This window comes from Tripterygium wilfordii, chromosome 1 (assembly GCF_013401445.1).
Source record: "Tripterygium wilfordii isolate XIE 37 chromosome 1, ASM1340144v1, whole genome shotgun sequence".
NCBI classification, from domain to species: Eukaryota; Viridiplantae; Streptophyta; class Magnoliopsida; order Celastrales; family Celastraceae; genus Tripterygium; species Tripterygium wilfordii.
Genome location: NC_052232.1, coordinates 7,711,362 through 7,730,690, shown reverse-complemented (window position 1 = coordinate 7,730,690; position 19,329 = coordinate 7,711,362). Strand labels below are relative to the sequence as shown.

The 19,329-nt window shown below is 36.2% G+C and overlaps 3 protein-coding genes across 3 annotated transcripts; 1 reads left to right on the top strand and 2 right to left on the bottom strand.

The window, feature by feature from the left end:
* The first annotated feature begins 3,276 nt into the window (after positions 1–3,276).
* On the top strand, positions 3,277–6,143 carry LOC119996381 (polygalacturonase-like). Its single transcript, XM_038842982.1, has 9 exons — positions 3,277–3,465; positions 3,559–3,693; positions 3,800–3,967; positions 4,094–4,114; positions 4,489–4,696; positions 4,788–4,869; positions 4,945–5,053; positions 5,551–5,667; positions 5,777–6,143. Exons 1-9 carry the CDS (start codon positions 3,277–3,279, stop codon positions 6,002–6,004), a joined length of 1,257 nt encoding a protein of 418 aa, XP_038698910.1. The 3' UTR covers positions 6,005–6,143.
* A 1,486-nt stretch (positions 6,144–7,629) lies between these two features.
* Positions 7,630–12,940, bottom strand: LOC120010855 (actin-related protein 7-like). The gene is made up of 7 exons (XM_038861786.1): positions 12,657–12,940; positions 11,715–11,930; positions 10,981–11,122; positions 10,496–10,740; positions 9,452–9,635; positions 8,727–8,794; positions 7,630–8,089 (listed from the first exon to the last, which is right to left on the bottom strand). Exons 1-7 carry the CDS (start codon positions 12,732–12,734, stop codon positions 7,937–7,939), a joined length of 1,086 nt encoding a protein of 361 aa, XP_038717714.1. The 5' UTR covers positions 12,735–12,940; the 3' UTR covers positions 7,630–7,936.
* Positions 12,941–13,933: 993 nt separating this feature from the next.
* On the bottom strand, positions 13,934–18,913 carry LOC119999767. Its single transcript, XM_038847510.1, has 3 exons — positions 18,628–18,913; positions 16,740–17,098; positions 13,934–16,610 (listed from the first exon to the last, which is right to left on the bottom strand). The coding sequence occupies exons 1-3, from the start codon at positions 18,839–18,841 to the stop codon at positions 14,181–14,183; spliced, it is 3,003 nt and encodes a 1,000-aa protein (XP_038703438.1). The 5' UTR covers positions 18,842–18,913; the 3' UTR covers positions 13,934–14,180.
* Between the last annotated feature and the right edge of the window lie 416 nt (positions 18,914–19,329).

Here is a 19,329-nt window from a genome sequence, read left to right as displayed (position 1 = left end):
TGCTTAAATGGTATTATTGATAGGACTGTGCCGACTTGATGGCCAGGTCACCGAGTTTCTGGTTAGACCAATCGATTTTGTTAAATTAACAAAAGTTAAATCAGAATCAATTATTTTAAATAAAACTTGGATTTAATAAATACTTAAATAATTAAATTAATCAAATTTTGTTAGGCTAATTGAAGAAATGCAACTTTTATTCGTAGGAAATTTTTAATACCAAAAAAATCGCAAATAGTTTTACAGGACTAGGATTACATTGGGCTCAACCATCCAGGCCCAAACTTTACGGGGCTACAACAAAAAATATTAAAATGGACTCAGCCCAACTTGTAATCCAGTCCACATGTTGCCCCAAAATTAAATTCATTTTTTGGTCTTTCAATTAAAACTTTTTCACCTTTCGGAAACCCAACTGAACTGAGTATTTCATTTATATTTTCTCTTTTGAGGCCACTTCATTGCAAAATCATGATTTTATCCAAGTTATATTAAGACAATATTTTACGAATTTAAAGTCTCAATCAAATTATATAACAGAAAAACCAAAGCAATATTATGGTATTCAAAACTTTAATTAGTCCAAAACCCATTAAAACCCAAATTTCCAAAGACCTTTCAATAGGCTCAACTTTGAATTTTATGAACTCCGCGGATAAAATAATCTCGCATTCCCTACAAGAACTCATAATTAATTAATCTCTTTAATTTGAGAGAGTGAGTGTCAATGTAACGAGCTAGCCCGCATAACTTGAATGGGATGAAATCACAAATTATGTAGTAAAAGTAAGTGATTCTTATTATGTCACATGAGAGCCAAGGAACTTAGCCTACATAGAGAGGCAACAAACCAAGTCCACAAATACATAAACTAAACTTTACTCCAAACCCCTCCATTCCCTTTTAACTTGTTTTCCCAAGCACACCACGCCAAGTCAAGCTAGTGTGTGTGTTATTATTATAACTTGTTTGATTCAATTCACAATAAAAGTAGAAAGAAAAAAATGCACACGCAAATACCATTCCTTTACCACAACCTTACCTTCTGTTTGCCTTACAAACTAGTGCCTAATAATTCACCTAAAATAGTGCTACCTTCCCTAACTTAATTAGTCTACCAAACACTTCACTTCTTTTTTTCATTGACATCACACTTAGCTAACTATATTTATAAATTGTAATGACAGCCATGGTTTGGCCTGCAAGTATACAATTGCTTCATGCGTTAAGCAATCTAAATTTTGACGGAGGATATATATATTTAATTATATATATATATATATATATATATGTATACCAATTTTCAGCTGCGGACGTCCATAACATATGATATAAATTACGGACGCCCGCTTAATTCCTGATCTAAAAAGTAAACAGCAATGGGCCCCACTGCTTCGGACCCACTACTAAAAACAAAAGATAGGTGTCCATAACGTATGTATAAGAGCAATGCTATATATATACAGGGCTTTTCAGGTGTGGGATCTACCTAACACCATTCACACGCGGGCCTTATCACGTGTGGGGGGTCACACTTACACATAATGAATGGTGTTAGATGGATCCCGAGGGATCCTCACTTGAGAATTTTTCATATATATATATATATATATATATATATAAACATGGGTTAGTTTTAAGTTGATTTATTTATAGCCTTAGTTTCAATAACTAACTATTGGCAGTTGGGTCTGGTTTACTGAAATATTGACTAAAAAATAAGTTGTCAAAATCATATATTATTTTTTACTAGTTTGGTGGGTTGGAACTTTTGATATCAAAGCTTCCATGATAATGATTAATACATTACTAAACTTGACTGAATTTTCGCCATATATATCTATCGAGAAATGGTCAATTAATCGTTAATTTGTTAATGTTGTTGAATTAGTTGTGCTGTACCATCTACTGGAAATTTGACATTTTTCAACTGCATGCTAATGGAGAAGATAGAGACCAAATCAATTTCATAAATTAAGCCCTAAATATTAGCTGAAAATAAAATCTAAAGATGGTCTGTGTCACCCTGATACCAGAATTCGAATCCCCCTCCCCTGTTTCAAAAAAAAAAATTTAAAATATATGCATATATATTTTTATAATAATTGATCGTCTCTTAATTAAAGAATATTTCTACCAAATACATACTTAACACAATTGTATTGGCTGCCGGCCGGTCCACTAATTTTATAAGTCCAATAATTTTTTAATGTCTATATATAATCACAAGGACCATAAAAATATTTTTAATAGTGCACAAAGGTATTTATAAATTTTATATGATTCCAAACAAGTATTTATTTCTGTTAATTTATTTGTTTATTAAAGTATCTTATTTATAAATTGTTGCATGAATACCTACATAACGCTTACATCATTCCTACTTAACCATTAATATTTATCCTTTTTATCTAGATAACCAAATATTTTTGGCACTGTAAAAATTAATTTCCTCGGATATTTGGATTATCTCACTCTTCCCACACCCGATATCACATAGATAAGCATTTTTTTTTCTAAAAAATAATAGAGAGAAATGTGCCCATATATCAAGGATGTTAATGTCATTGTTGAAACTAGAGTGGGGAAAGTGTATTCAAAGCAAACTTCAAGGATTAATATATAGTGCATGCAAGTTTTAGACATGTGTTTTCCTTTGTACATATCTTTGCATTAACTCTAGATAAATTGAGATTTCTAGTATATATATACATCAATATATGTATATATATATATATATATATATATATGTTCCACATATAAGTGAAGTTGGGTCATCACTAATGCAAATTAATTAACCAAAAATCAATTTTTAGTAATGAACTTTCTATTTTCCAGGTGATTTAGTTCCAATAGAAGAATTGATTATGTAAGACAAAAAGTCAGGCAAATCTAATTAATTAATGAATTAACCTAACAAGCCAACTGATGAGTCACACCATTTCGTCTCAATCTCTTCAACTCTCTCCCTGCATATGTTCCCCATACCTTTGTGACTCCATTAACAAACATTCTCCATTGCTTCTTCACTAATCACTCCCTCTCTCTCTCTCTTTTGTGCCAAAAAAGCAAACCCACTTTTGGCATCCCTATAAATTTATATATCTATATATATCTATACATATTAGTTCACCAAACATGTCAAAAGCATTGAAAGTAGTCCCATAACTCACCCTACACTAGTCCATTAGCAACTTTGGGCATATCTATCTCTCTCATAAATTGTGGGTCTTATCTTTTTTGTTCCCCCAAAGTGTAAGAGAGAGAGATATAAAGATGGGTCATTTTGTGACACTAATATTGTTCACATTGCCTTTGTTTTCTCTTGGCTGTTTTGGGTTTCACATAGAGGAAACAATTTACAAAACCCATGGAGGGATTTCAAGAAGAAATAGTAGATCATCAAGGGCTTTCAATGTGGATGATTTTGGAGCTAAAGGTGATGGAAGAGATGATGACTCTCAGGTACAATAATGGATGCTCAACCTTCTCATTTCTACCTTCTAACTTTATTTTGATCTTTTGTTAATCAATTTGTGTTTGTTGGATTGTTGTTAGGCATTTAAAAAAGCATGGGCGGCAGCTTGTTCTTCCAAGGCAATGATTCCTGTAATTGTGGTTCCTAAGAGCAAGATTTATCTTCTCAATCCAATTACTTTCTCTGGTCCTTGCAAGTCCAATCTTGTTTTGAAGGTGAGTGTATATATATATATATATATACACATACATTTTGCTTCTACTTATATAAGTAAAAATGATTGGTTTTTCAATGATGTTTTGTTGATATTTGAATTTGCAGATTTTTGGAACAATCAAAGCATCCCCTAAACGATCACACTATGCAAAAGATGGGAGGCATTGGATTAAGTTTGAGAATGTAGAGAATTTCAGAGTTAAAGGTGGTGGTATCATCAATGGCAATGGCAGAATATGGTGGGAAAACTCCTGCAAAGTCAATGAAAAGCTTGTATGTAACGTGTGTCTATATATATATATATATTTATTCCATTAATAGAATTAATGAATGCATTCTTCAACTTTCATTCTTATGGTAAGAATTTTCATTGATTGCACTCTTTTGTCCTTTGCGCAGCCTTGCACTCTGGCACCAACGGTAAATTCCTCTCTCTCTCTCTATTTTCTCTCTTTTCTTGGTGATGTGGAACCCACTCGATTGCCCATCGGGGGTAAACTCCGGGCCACATGAAAGATCCCGTAATATCCATGAATCAATTGAGATTTGGGATGAGGTTCAGAGTGAGAAGATAACGCAGGGTGACATTCGCACACGATGGCATGAGTAAGTGCCCATCTCACAAATTGTGATAATGAAAACACCCAGGAAACTTGAAAGCACGACCTCCCGCTTGAGTTACCGTGGTCAAGTTTACCCGTTGTCATGCTCCTCTATATGTATGTGTGTGTGTTTTTTTTTCTTAGATAACAATTGCTTGGTTTTATTGTTTGTAAAAACGGATTGATTTACAGGCAATGACATTCGTTGGATGCAAGAACTTGATAGTGGCCAATCTATGGTTCAAAAATGCACAGAAGATGCATGTTACATTTCAAGATAGTATGAATGTGAAGGTCTTGAATCTCCTGGTGACTGCACCAGGAAACAGCCCCAACACTGACGGAATTCATGTCACAAACACACACAATATTAGAATCAAGAGTTGTGACATCAGGACAGGTAAACTGTTAACCAAACCCTAGCTACTAATCTTTATATTTATTTCCCATATATGATTCTAATTTATATTTTGTTTTTCCAATTGATGAAGGTGATGACTGTATTTCAATAGTTAGTGGGTCTAAGAATGTGGAGGCCACTGATATAACTTGTGGACCTGGTCATGGTATAAGGTAGGCAACTACATTGACTCTATTAGATTCATTTATTTATTTATTTATTTTTCTATTAATCAATACTTTGTGCAGCATTGGAAGCTTAGGAGCTAATAATTCACAAGCAAATGTTACGGGAGTGAGAGTAAACAGAGCAAGACTTTCTGGTACCACAAATGGAGTTAGAATCAAGACTTGGCAGGTACAATTAATCTCTGGTTCTCAGAATAATTCACACTACGCTGGTGACATATAAGACTAGACCGAAGTCCATGCAGGTGAAAATGGGACTCCTAGCCCTTCCCCGGAAGTGGGGCGAAAGCCCACGAGACCATGAAGACCACAGAAAAATACTCTCAGTTGGTTCAAACTTTCGACCTTAGCGGCATACATCAACCCTAAACCGAGAGATATAACCAACTGAGCTTTTTGCTCATTGGTTTAACATTTCAACACTAACTAATTTTAATTGTACTTAGGGAGGCTCATTTTGATCTTCATGACCTAAATTTTGACAAATCCTAAACCACCCTGTTGAAAATATTGTGAACACTTTTTGAGTCATTCATGGAGCAAATGGTGTTCAACTTTGTAGATTAATTAATTAAAATAGATTATAATATATTGGGTTTTTTTTCCCCTTAATTTCTCATATAAATTCTTTGATAAATATTTTTGATTTGGTTGTTGATTTTGTAGGGAGGGTCTGGATATGCAAAGAACATAATATTCCAAAATGTGGTGATGAACAATGTGACAAACCCCATAATTGTTGACCAAAACTATTGTGATCAAACAAAACCATGCCAACAGCAGGTAATATTTAAATTTTAATTCTTAATTTCAGAATTAATTCAAACACAAAAAAAGAAGAAGATATATAATCAAAGAAAAATTTGATCCAAATAATTAACGACTACTGCAGGTCTCTGCAGTGCAAGTAAGCAACATAGTGTACAAGAACATCAGAGGCACCAGTGCATCTGCAGTGGCAACAAACTTCAATTGCAGCAGACACTTTCCATGTAAAGGAATTGTGTTGCAGGACATAGATCTTGTCAGTGAAGAACAAGGATTAGAAGCCAAAGCTTCTTGTGTTAATGTCAAATTAACAAGAAAAGGAGTTGTATCTCCACACTGTTCTAAATATTAGGAAGTTAAATAACTCTAGTGCACAAACATCTCGCAGTTAGTGAGGTCGGGACATACATATATATCTTCATATTTGAAAGAAAATATCGTCAAATATCTTTAGATTTAACAGATATGCTCCAATGTAAATATTAAATGTACAAAATCAAATGAAGGGTTTTAATACAATCTAAAATGATTAAGATCCCAACAGTTGATATTACAATTGATGAACTGAATGCACAGTATTCAAATGAATTCGTGGACTCTACATATCCTACGCGACGCACATGAAATCTTGTGCATACAACTCAGTAGATGGGATAACTGAGATATCAGTTGTTGGGATCTCTATCACAACTGTTATACAATTTCATGTCGTCATGGTAATAAATTTGATCTTCCTAGCTGGTAAGAGATGGAGGTTGACCATGTGGATTCATTTAAGCGCTCTATATGTATAGGCCTGGGCTAATCTAATCAAAATTGAATACAAAGTTATGGTCCAGCCCAGCCCATAATTACCTCTACTACTAACAAGTTTCGACTACGAGTCTAGACTGAACTGGGCCAAGTTGAGGGCCAGTCCACCTTAATCAACAGCAAATAGCGCAAAAGCAATGAATAACTAGTCTAGATTATTCTGTCGGCCTAGCTTTCATGGTCCAAGTTTATCTAGCTTTTTCTTTTTTTTTTCTTCTTTTTTTTTTTTTTTAACAGGGAGGGAGGATTAGAGCCCTGATAATCAGGGTGATACACACCATCTTTACCATTCCAATTAGTGGCTCGGGTGTGCTTTTTCTGTAATTTAGACAAGAGTAACACTACAAACCCCTAACTCTATATGACGTGCAAATAATCATGATCCTCGTGGATAATAAACACGTATATAAGATCCACTTAACATCTAAACACTTCACATTCATGGATAAACGGGATACATATTTTGGGTTGTCTCAAGCATTATTCCTTAGACAACGTCCTGTGATCTTTTTTGTATTTAATTTTTTTTTTTTGGGGAAATGAAAGAATGATGAATATTAACTCAAGCCACCCATAATTAATTTTTGTGGTTGAAGGTTTTAATATGGCTTGTATACAGATATTTAACGATAGGTTTGATGTTTGGAAAGAGCAGACTGACTGAGCTATGTGTATGTGGACGTTAAGCATAGACAAAAGATAGATGTAATTGAACTTGTCCTTTTAATTGACTACATGAAATGGATTAAAAAGTCTTTAATTTGTACTTTCAACTGCCTATGTAGAATAGATTGAGACTATAGACTAGATATGTTCCTAATTTGTCAAAGCTGGAGTCCATCTTTTGTTTGTATGGGGTAACTCGTTGAGAGGGGCAACCACTTGGATGTAATCTAATGGTGAATTTTTACGGGATCAAAGCAAATAGATTCGAAAGGTTTTAAGTGTTGAATATAGGAGGACAATGAGCCTACTTCGGGCACGAATCAAAAGTGGGACCCACATCTCCTTTGGGATGTATCCTTATTGGAAAATGTTCATCTTGAAAGTTGATGAACGTAGTATATTTAAATTGCAAAATCCTATATCAAGTGAATGAAAAATTGATTTCAAAAGTACCCACATGAAGTGAGGATATATGTTGGTGAAATACACCAAATCCCGCATGGAAAGAAGAAACTTTATTCAGAAATCATTCTGGGGTAAGCCGTCAGCTACCCCGGAGTGAGTTTTTAAGCTCCCTTCTTGTTGGTATTAGCATCAACAAGTCGGAGGAAGTACTCGCTATGGCATACCAAGAAGCCCCTTCAATGTGAAGTGATACAGCACAGGGGAAGAACGTTGGCAAATTTCATCTTACATTAACACTGTCATCTGAAGGTTTTATCTAACCACCGTTAGCATCGATTAAATAAAATACAACAGGAGAGGACGAGAGCATACATTCATCAACTCGCTGAAATTGGAACAGTCAGAAGCATTTCCGGTGAACCACAGATGGCCCAGTTTCATCATAGTCCGCCTTGGTCACGTGCTGATTTTGTGGGAACACAACCTTGGCGAGTATTGCACCTCCGACCCATGCTGAATACATTGTCAGATTCTCTGGCATATATTCTGGAGGCTGTAATTAACAGAACATTGAAACTTTTACGCAATTCGCACAGGAGTTTGCTGAGAATAATGTAAAGGATGGAAAAAAAAAATTGAAGTGAAATTTTCAGACACTGGAGGGAAAGACAGACATCTATATGGTTGAGCAAAAAAAAAATTCACGAGAATAAATCATCTGAGACTTAAAAAAAATCTGTAGCTCATTTATATGACTTTAGATGGTGCAAATGAGGAACCAATATAATCTCAAGTACTATTCAAACTCAATTCCGCCTCCTTCTAGACAGATCAATTTTAAGATGTGTTGGCTAAATCACATAGATTAACATTTGACATAACGAATATTCTACATACAAGCATTTTAATTGTCAAATATCATAAATGTACTTCTGAACGCGAAAAGGAAAATATTCGTACGTATCAGGGACTGTCAAGAATTGAAGCCATCTTAACTAGAGCGTACTAAGGTCAATCATTCACGCATTGCATATTTAGTGGTAATTACTTTACTTGCTTATGAAGTTGAAATCGGGACTATCAAGAATAAATAGCAAACATAAATAAAAAGAACACGAGAACTGTACAATAGTACATCTAAGAAAAGACATGCAGAGTAAAGAACATTTCATTGGAACCACAAAAAATACCTTTACAAGCGCAGGACGAATGGCCGATGAGCACAGGCTAGATTCTTTCTGAAACCTGTCTTCAAAACCTGTATCAAAGCAACAACAAAACCATCAATCAGCCAGCAGATTCATCTTCGCTAAGAAAGTCAACTCAGCAACAACATATTTTTTCAGAACGTGGAACCTCTCCAAGCCACAAGGAAGCAAACGCATAAACATCAAGTGTCTCCGCCAACCGATTGGCATTGACTATAAGCCAAAATTCAAGCTCATTATATTGCTTTCCCCCATATCCAACCCAGTGCATGGACTAACGCAGTATGTGTAACTAATGATAAGAATTTTTTGGATGATAAACAAGAGAATGGTAAACATTACCCTACATGAACCCCTGTGGTGAACACCCAATCATTATAATGGGAGGGATATGCCACTTCATAACATTTCAATGAATTTTTAAAGATCTTCTCGGAGAATGTATCAAAAGAAACCTAGTCTTTAGTTTACACTCTTCAAAGCCAGAACAATCGAGATTTTGTTGGTCCCATACTCCCATTAGTTCGATCGTTTTTCATTACATGATGTGGGGGGCTGGGTTTAGAATAAACATCAAAACCACCAGAGATACGCTTCATCACAATTAATTCGAGAAAAGAGACCCAAGACTCTCTCATAGTGGAGCTGGAAACATGGAATATACTGTATGTCAATTTTACAATGAATAAAAGAAAATAAAACCTCACCAGCCATTGAAGTCGTGACACCACAAAGCACTGTATTTTCAAGCAGCTGCCGGTGGTTCTCGGATGAAACTGATGAAATACTATGAACAAGCTGCTCAACAATTCCATGGGCATCCAAACCCAATATAGATGGTTGGAATAAAGCCTCTCCGACGGTGTATTTTTCTCTTCCAATTGTTATCACCTGAAACAACATTAAAGGTTGTTATATATACATGCCTAACTCACTTTTTCTTAACTTGTATAACAAAGGAAGGCACAGAACGCAGGATGGCTACAAATATAACATGGCTTACGCATATTACCGCCCTGCTTAATGAGGGAGGTTCCATCCTCAGATGTTTACAGGAAAAAAAAAAACTCTCCCACTTAACAGACTATTGTCTGATGCCAACCACTCCTTCTAGTCAGTTTAAAATTAATTCACCACCACTTTGTCTTGTGATTTAAAGGGTGGACTATACAATCACAAAGAATTATGATTTCTGGATGCTGCATAAGAGGAACCAGAGTCGTTAAAAGGACAAGGCAGTCTTCAGGTCGCAAGGACCCCAACTGTCAGAGGTGCTAACCTGCTAGGTGCCATGCCAGGTAGTTGGCCAAGTGCAGTTGGACATTAAATTCAAAATACACACACTTATCAAATCCACAAAAAAGAGACTCGTATAAAATAAAACTATCGTAAGTATCCAAAGCCATACAAAGTTACACAACCTAATATGCTAAACTTTCGAGAATTTGAATTTTGAAAATCCAAAAATGATCTCCATAAATATCCACCATTTGAAAAGACAGGGGAAATGAAGAACACCAATCAAAAGCCATAAAGAAACAGGAAAAAATGATCGCTGACGGATAAATAAAATCTTTCGAAAAGATAACAACCATGTTCAACCTGTGTGTAAACAGAAACAGCCAATACAGCCATCATCCAGGTCTAATGCAGCAAAATGAATGAATATAACTGAAAGCAGAGTTTCAAGCACATACAAAATTGTGGGGAATAAGAAGTACACTGTACACAGGAAAAGGGAAACCACAAACCTGTCCATCAGGAAGAGTATGCTGCTCTCGCTCACTTGACTGCTGAGTCTTCTCATAAGCAACTTCGTCTTCAGCACAACAAGCGTATTGCTCTTTTAATTTCTCAACATCAGCAATATTGAGATTTATCATGGGATTTGATTTTCCTAGTTCTTGTGCAAGTAACTTTGTCAAATCAGTACCACCAATTTCAAATCTTCTAGAGGCGATGTGGTGAACCGCACCTTCTATTACTGGTGCAATATCTAACAAAAACAGGAACAAAATAAATGGCAAAAAAAGGGCAATTAACTTAAACCAACTATGTCACTTTAGAGGCTATGAAGTAAGACAACTCTATTCTATGTAAATAACACATCAAAATAGGAACACAAAATTGAGTTTTCGACAAAGCTCATGATACCACAACACACTTCTCTCAAAAAAAAAAAAAGACACAGGGTAGGTAGCCGATGGCTAAAGGAGGCCTCGTTAAAAATACACACCTATCTTCCCGTGACCAATATCAACAGTGCATCCTGAGATACGTCCAACTGCATAAAGAGACAAAACAGCTTGCTCCGATGCATAAAACCCAGAAATATTAAATGTCTCAAACATTAACTGCACCAGTTGTTCTCTAGTAGCCTGAAAAGAATCACTATCACACTTTTACTTGGGAAAAAATACAAATCGAGACATTAAGCCAAAAAATATGCATAACAGCAAATGACACCCTTCTTACCTTGCCTCAACTTACATAATATGGGTCACAAACATACACTAGACACTAAGAAGATGTGAAAAGGTCTACCAGTTATCTCTTCCCCACAGCTAAAAACCAATGCCCAGGAGAACAAAGTAGAACAGATGGTTTGGAATCCCTTAAATCACTCCTGTCCGTTCATTAGGATAGGCAATATCACCCATATGCATTACGAAGTTACAAAACTCTCATCCACTATACAATTTGCCCATGCCAATATGCATGACGAAGTTAAAACACTCCCAACCATAATACACTTTGTCCAGTAGAACATTATCATGGATTAGGCAATCACAATTCCAAAAACCATCCTCCCACCCTCCTCCAAAGGGGGGGGGGGGAAGATGTGCCAGAGAAGTCAATGCTGCAGAAATAACAATGCAGTTAGAGTAACACACTTCCACCCAAGTATGGAATGACGTTACTTACAAAGAACGACAAAAAGAGAGAGAGAGAGAGAGAATTGAAACTAACCTTGGGGGTACAGAGTGGATCAGTAAACAGTATTTGTCCTTCATTGCCCACTTCCCAACCAAGGCCTGTGTACAGGACATGGTGTAACAGATCTTCCATGGCATCCCAGTCTCTAATAACACCCCTCACAACTGGATCAATGATAACATCCTCTAATAATGAACTATCAGCAGCGGATCCATCTTCCAGCACACGTTTCACTTGGGTAGGTATTATCTAATAGCACAACAGATAGGCATATTAAGATCCATTATTTAAGGCAAATAACGAGCAAACGAAGACAGGAAAACTAGCAATGCCACGAGAGTGCACATAAATACAGAAGATGGCCCTTAGCTTTGATTCATCTATCTTTCCCCATAACCCACAAAAACATGAAATGGTTTATTATCCTTCCCAACTGAAATTAGTGATTGTTGTCGCTCAAACAAAAAATCGTTTTTTTTGTTGGTTTGTTTTTTGGACAAAATCCAGAAATTTAAAAGCTGAAAGAAATTCAGCTGCAACCATGAAGTGGATATATCTTCATATTTATAAAGCAAAACGACGGTAAGCGGTAAGCCTGATCTTTACATTATCCCACTAACAATCCCATGGAAAGTTTGGCTGGAAATGACTCGAAGAGAATTTTCATGGAGCTCGACTCATCTTGACTATTCTGGAATACCATTTCAGTACTCTTTGTTCTTTATGTATTGGGCGAACCAGGCACCCCTTGGATGGTGCCCTTCAACAAATTTCTTTTTTTCATTCAAAGAAATTGTCCTCACTGATTTCTTAAGCTCTCACCATATCAGAAAGTAGAGAGCGCCCATAAAAATGTACCACACACCGGAAACACATAAACACTCATAAAGAAAAAACCATCCACAGTAGCACAGACGCATGGACTTATGAACACATTTTCCTTTGCCATTCCATTAATGAAAAAAATCAACTCACCATGGAGGGAGTTTGATCTGGGATTGCAGGTCCAGCTTTGAGCAGCTTCGAGCCAATGTCGACTACCGCAGCCTCCATGTTCTAGACTGAGCTCCAAAACCGGGAGAAAAAAAACCCTAGAGAATTGGCGTATACAAATGCGGATATGTGTGCGTATAATGTGTGAGAAGCCCAAAACTTGAATTCTAGGGATTTCAGCTTTCAAGGGCTTCTCCGAGACAATAATTTGGAAGTGAAAACTGCATGAGAAATTGAAAAGGGGTCTTAACTCGTGCTTATTGGTTTCTCATTCTTTTTATTGTGACAATAATGAAGGAATGTAATCCATATCAATATCACATATAGTGATAGTTCATACGAACAGTCTCTTAAACGAAATTTTAATGTATTTTAACTCTTAAAATACATATTAAATTTTAAAAAAAATTATATATTCAGAATCATTGTGGATGGATTTTATCTTAATTCTATTAATTTTTCAATGGAATTTGTTAATTCCATTTTTTTTAATGAAATTTCAAAAACAAATGAATTCAAAATTAGAATAATAAATTCTAAAGTGTGCTTTAAAAAACAATAGAATCTATATTAAAACAATAAAATTTAGAGAATGAATTATGAGATAAAAGAGTGTAAATAAAACTATTTCATTAATTAAATCAATGGAATAAACTTGTTGGACTCCCACGGGCTACCAAGCAGACGGGTTACAAGTCATTTTTGATATACATTTGTATATGAATTCTCGGTCACAAAGTAAAGACATAAAATAAGAACACATATTTTCACCATATGAGACCAAAATAATAGAATCCACTTATCATTTCACTTAGATGAATGGTGAAAAAAATATCCTTACTTTTGCATATATTATGTTTGTAAATGTTTTATGGTCACAGATTGAGTAATTTGCACATGTAAAAATTTGGTAATATGTTTAAAAATTCAACTTCAACTTCAAAGCTTAATTACAAACTTGAGAATTGGAGATTGTGGATTCTAACTACTATATCATATCTCCATATGCAAATCGTTACTCCTAAAATTCAAGACATAAATAGGATACGAATTTTTTATTTTTTTTTATTAACGTGAAACTCAACCAACTATCCACAGACTTAGTGTGGGAAAATAACACAATATGACATTCATAAACGCTGGACTGAACAAAGATCCATCTTGTAAATTACAATAATAAAAACACTCATGATGCTAGATCGATGACCTCCACTTGTAGTAAGAATTATTGCGATCAAGTTCACTATCACAACCAACAATTCATTGTTGAACATTAAACAATCAGTCCACTAGTTTTTGCTGCTAATGACATCAATCTGGATGGGCAAGTCCTGTGGCATCCAAGGGTCATTATTTTCAGAACAGCCGCTATTATGCAGTCACTGAAGCTACACTCTAAAAGATATTGCAGCGGGCAAAGGCAAAACTAAATTATCCTTGATATCATTGATATCCATTGTCCAAGCTAATTTATGTACAGTCTTGCATCAATGCAGTCAGAACAAATTATATGAGACTTGCAGTGTTCGTTTCAAGGTTCAAGCACCCGTTCTGATCCTGTGGTTCTTCATCTCCCACTTTGACATGCATATCAGTTAAAGTGCAATAGTCCATATCTACTGCAAGTTTGGCTCCAGCAATAGGACTGGATTGATCCGCATCGTCCAATGAAATCAGGTCTTCCCCTTTATCAGCAATTTTATAACCGTCAAAACTTTCCACAATAGAAGGAGATTCAACTTGAATACCCAGCGACTCAGCTAAAAGAACTTCGAGGGAAGATTTATTAGTGCCATTTTCTTCAGAAAAGAATCTGACATCTAGAATTGGAAGTTCAAAATCCAGTGAGGAAGTAGGACGTGGGAATTCAAGGACATCCTGTAGAACATCCTTGTTAGACCCTTCTTCTGCAACTTTCTGAGTATCGGCAAATGCAGGCCTTACAACAGCTGCTTCTTTGGTGATATCAGAGTCGGTATCAATCTGATTTCCGGTGAACTGGCCCAAGCTATCAGGTTTCAAAACAACGTGCTTGTTATGGCTGACTTCTCCAGTTTCTATGCCATCTTTCATATCATCCATCTCATTCCTACGCATTGACCTAACCTCGCAGTCAATAGTAGTGGCATGGAAAGGAACATCTTCTTTATCGTTACAATGGTATTGTCTGTCAAATCCTCCATGTGTTGTCCCAGAGTTATCATCAAAGTGAGAGCCTGTTTCATGGCCAACTTCTCCAGTTTTTGTGCCATCTTTCATTTCACAAGGCTCATTACTAGGCATGAAAGTAACTGTAGAGTCAACAGGTGAGGCATGGAAAGGAGCCTCTCGATATTTATGATGGTAGAGAATGTCAACTCCTCGATCACTATTCTCTAAGTTATCATTGCCATGGGAGCTGATGCTGTGGCCAACTACTCCAGTTTCTATACCATCTTCTACATCACATGTCTCATTCCTCGTACTCGAAGCAACCGTATAGTCAACAGTTGTAGCGTGGAAAGGAACATACTCTTTATCATTCCGATGGCATTGTCCATCAACTTCTGCATGACTTTTCTCAGAGTTGGCATCACTGTGAGAGCTTCTTTTATAACCAATTTCTCCAGATTTCATGAAATATTTTGCATCACAATTCTCATTCTGAGGCGGCAAAGCAGCTGTATAGTCGACAGTAGTGCCATGAAAAGCACCCTCTTCTCCATCACTATGATGCCATTGTCTGTTAACTCCTCCATGAATTTTCTCAAAGTTGTCGTCACTGTGAATGCTTTTCCCATTCTCTTCAGCTTCTAATGAGAGAGTGTTGCGTATTGATGAAACTGAAGTTTCTATGCACTCAGCTCCATCGATCAAAGGATGTGTCCGTATATTGGAATGACCTCTTGGCGAAGCTGCTTTGTCGTCACTCTTTCCTTCCTCATTTGGAAATTCAGGGGCTTTAATCGCCAGGGTTTGTATATATTTCTGCGGATGCATTGATGTTAAAGATGATAACCCATCTAGTGCAGCTGCCAAAGCATCATCAATAGACATGGCATGCTTACGTTTATTCTTGGGAGACCCCATCACTAGATCTACAGCATCATTTTCTTCATCATAATCACCACTGGAAAACTCAGGGGCAGTAAGTACAAGACTAGGGTGCAACTGGGCAGTATTGACAGGACAAGTATGATCACCATCAGAAAAACCTGGTAACACATTTGAAGCTAAATCCTTCCTACTAAGTTCACATGTCTTGAGATGATCACTGCCAGTTCCATCACTATAAAATGAGTTGCAGTCTGATTTGCAGCATGAAAAATCTGGAGCAGCAAATCGTGTGCAAGGTTGAACCCCAGAGTTTTGGGTCTTCTTGGAAAGTAGTTCAAGTTGCTGCTCTACCTGCTCGAGCCTCACTTCAATGTTGTTTAGGGGCTTTAGCATGTTTTCTTCAAACCTTAATAAAAGATCTTCTACTCTGCTCACTCGAGAAACAAGATGTTCAAGGACGACTTCTGTCCGCCTATCTGGTACATCAGACTTGGATTCTGCATCTGAAACTTGTGGGGACTTCATTGTTTCATGATCGACCACATCAGGAGATTCTTTGTGTGAGACCTTGTTCATGGCTTTCATTGCATTAATAGCTTTCAACTCCTCAGGGATTTGTTTTTCTCTTGTATCAAAAGTGTCGCTCTTTTCTTGTCGACCAACACCTGTTGATTTAGATAACTGCAAAAAAGTAGGCACAAGCAAGGCCATAAGCGAACTTCCAGCTGAGTTGTCCAATGAACCTGCTTGAGTTTCCAAATCAGCTGGATCAGCAGGATCAGCAAATACATAGACTTCGTCAACACATACGAAGCCTTTATTTTGGAGAGAAAGCAGCCGAACTGTAAGGGATATGCAAGGATTCGCATCAGTTATCTGTGCCGTAGCCTCATAATAATCCTGAAAATTTTGATCAAATCAGCAATATATATTTAAAACAAATAGATTTGCAATGCAAGAAAGCTTACAAGGGGACATCAACAGAAAAAGTTACATATGAATCAATCTATGTCAGAAGAAAATCAATACCTGAGAGATTTTCCCTGTGTTTATGACGATATTCGATGGCAGAAAATTACTTCCGTTATCAATCAAGGAGGTACTGGGGACTTTCACTTCAACCCATTCATCTTCATTGGTACTCAAATTACTGTCCATTTTCATTTTTTTGTCATCCGCTTCTGTACAATCCCCCTTCACATTTGTCCCAACAGTTCCTTCAGTATCAATAGTTTGAAGCACCTGGTCATCTCTAGCAGCAATCCCACAGCGGACTGTACACAGATATTCACTGTTACTCCCCACTTCAGGTGTATAGTGAATCTCGTAAACTCGAGCAGTACTCCGAACATAAACCTGTCTGACCTCATGTTTCTTTACAAAAATAACTGCAGAACAATAAATTTTTATCATTTATGAGGAGATTGTAAAATCAGGGTGATGGTGAATTGTGTGACATAAAAAGTGGGAAAAAAAAAAGAGAAGAGATTCTGATGCAGTTTATCGTCCGGCCAGAAAGAAAGAGATCCAGTCATAGAACTGCTTTCCTATGCCATACATAAGCATTAACAGGCTTAAAGCATAAATGTAGCCATCACAAGAATTCGAAATCCACAAAATGGAATTCAAATATGATTCTGAAGCCACAAATTGGTAGAGAGATCAAAGTTTTAAATTTCTGTCAAAAAAACCAACCTCATATGTGAAAATTTCTACCGAGGAAATAGTTAAAATATAGTATCATTCATTCATTTGATTTGGTCGTGGTCTGGAAAATAGTTAAAAGTGCGAAAAATATGGTCCAATGGTAAAATTGTTTCACTGCAGTATATAAGTCAAAGTTTAAAATTTGGAAACAGCGTGTTTACAATGCCAGCACTGGAGTAAGGCTTGGCCTTCCACCGACTCCTCCTCCACTGTAGGAAGCTTGTGTGCAGGAGTAGCTTGCCTTTTTTTGCTTTATTTTTTTATCATTTGATTCTGTCTCCATATTTACTCCACCAATAAAAGTGAAAAAGTTCAAAGTTTTCTTTCACAGTTATCGGCCAGAAATTTAGAAACAAATCACCAGAACCCCCATAAGTAATTACATATGGTAATAATCATCAGATTCAAGTGCTCCTCGAAATTATAACAGTCCTGAATGAAGCAATAATCCCTAAAGGCCAACGCCCTTATAGTCTTATAAATGGCAAGTATTTTTGAAAACTACATTGTTTAACCATCCATACGAAATAACTTTTGGCTTAAGTTAAACAATCATACTATCACACAATACCTTCTTATATATTTTAAGAGTCAATACATATACATCACCCATTGATTAAGAAGCAAATCATTCAATAACACGAAAATTGTATTGCAGAAACCACATCTTCTATGCAGAATAGAATTTGACAATAATATAGCCACAAATATCGACAGATTATCAAGCTTTAGCAGTAAAATTCCTTCATATTATTCACACAATCACCAACTGATAATAAAGAAATGCCAAATGTTCAAAAAGATCAAAAGAGTACATCCTTGGATTCTCCACTACTTCAACAATATTAAGCATTAATCTCTATTAAACTGTATCCAACTGTAATAATTGACTGTATACGGCTAAAATTTTAAAGCTACGAGAAGATACATTACAAGACTGGAATCTTCAATTTAAGATTAGCAGCTTAAACTCCAATAGTTTTAAGTAACAACTTTGAATCAAAACTTAGTTAATTACAACAGATTTTCATGTTCCGTTTCATTTCTTCCACTTTTAGGTTTTCATAGTAGTCAAAAATAAGATGATCGAATCCTTTTAAGCCAAAAAATTAAACTCAATTATACGTATTTCGGAAAAATATATCCTGCAAACAGATTTTCCGCGACAACAAACAAATAAAGGGAGAAGAAGTGGAACTCGGGGACTCACTAGTGATCTCGCAGGGATTTGGATCAGGCGAGGGAGGGCACAGGATAAGAGGGCGAGACTGGGAAGTCGAATCGACGGTGTCTTGATCGTTGTCGTCGTCAGAGATAGAAGAAGACTCGAACGTGAGGGCACTTGTGAGAGAGCCGCCGGCGACTGTCCAGCTGGTTTCAGAGCTCCATGAATGATCGCCGTCCTTCTCTTTCACTGATGCCATAGTCTGTCGACTTTGTTGGCCCTGTTGTTTGTTGAACCTTCTATCAAGTGGTTTTCACTTTTCAGAGGTGAAGCTTTGTTTGATAAACTTTTAGGGTTATTAACTTATTATTATTCATTTATTCCGAGTTTATTTATTTATTTATTCTTTTTTTTTTGTTCTTTTTTAGTGTAAATGTGTAATCTTGAATGGAAACGGGGAGGAGATTTGAACCCTCGTCATCAGATGATACACATCATCCTAACCACTTAAACTAGTGATTCGGGTCTGTATAATCTTGGATCTTGCTAGTAATTCTACGATATTGTTTTACAATTTTATTAACCGCTCACAAGAAAAGAAGTGCAATTGTTTTGGCGTTAAATGTTTAAGAGGCCAAAAATTACACAAGTAATATTTACCAAGTTAACAATTAAAGGGTAACCATGATTGTGTTTGAGATATTGAATAAAGACAGTCCTCTTGCGTCTATAAAGTTGTATATATTC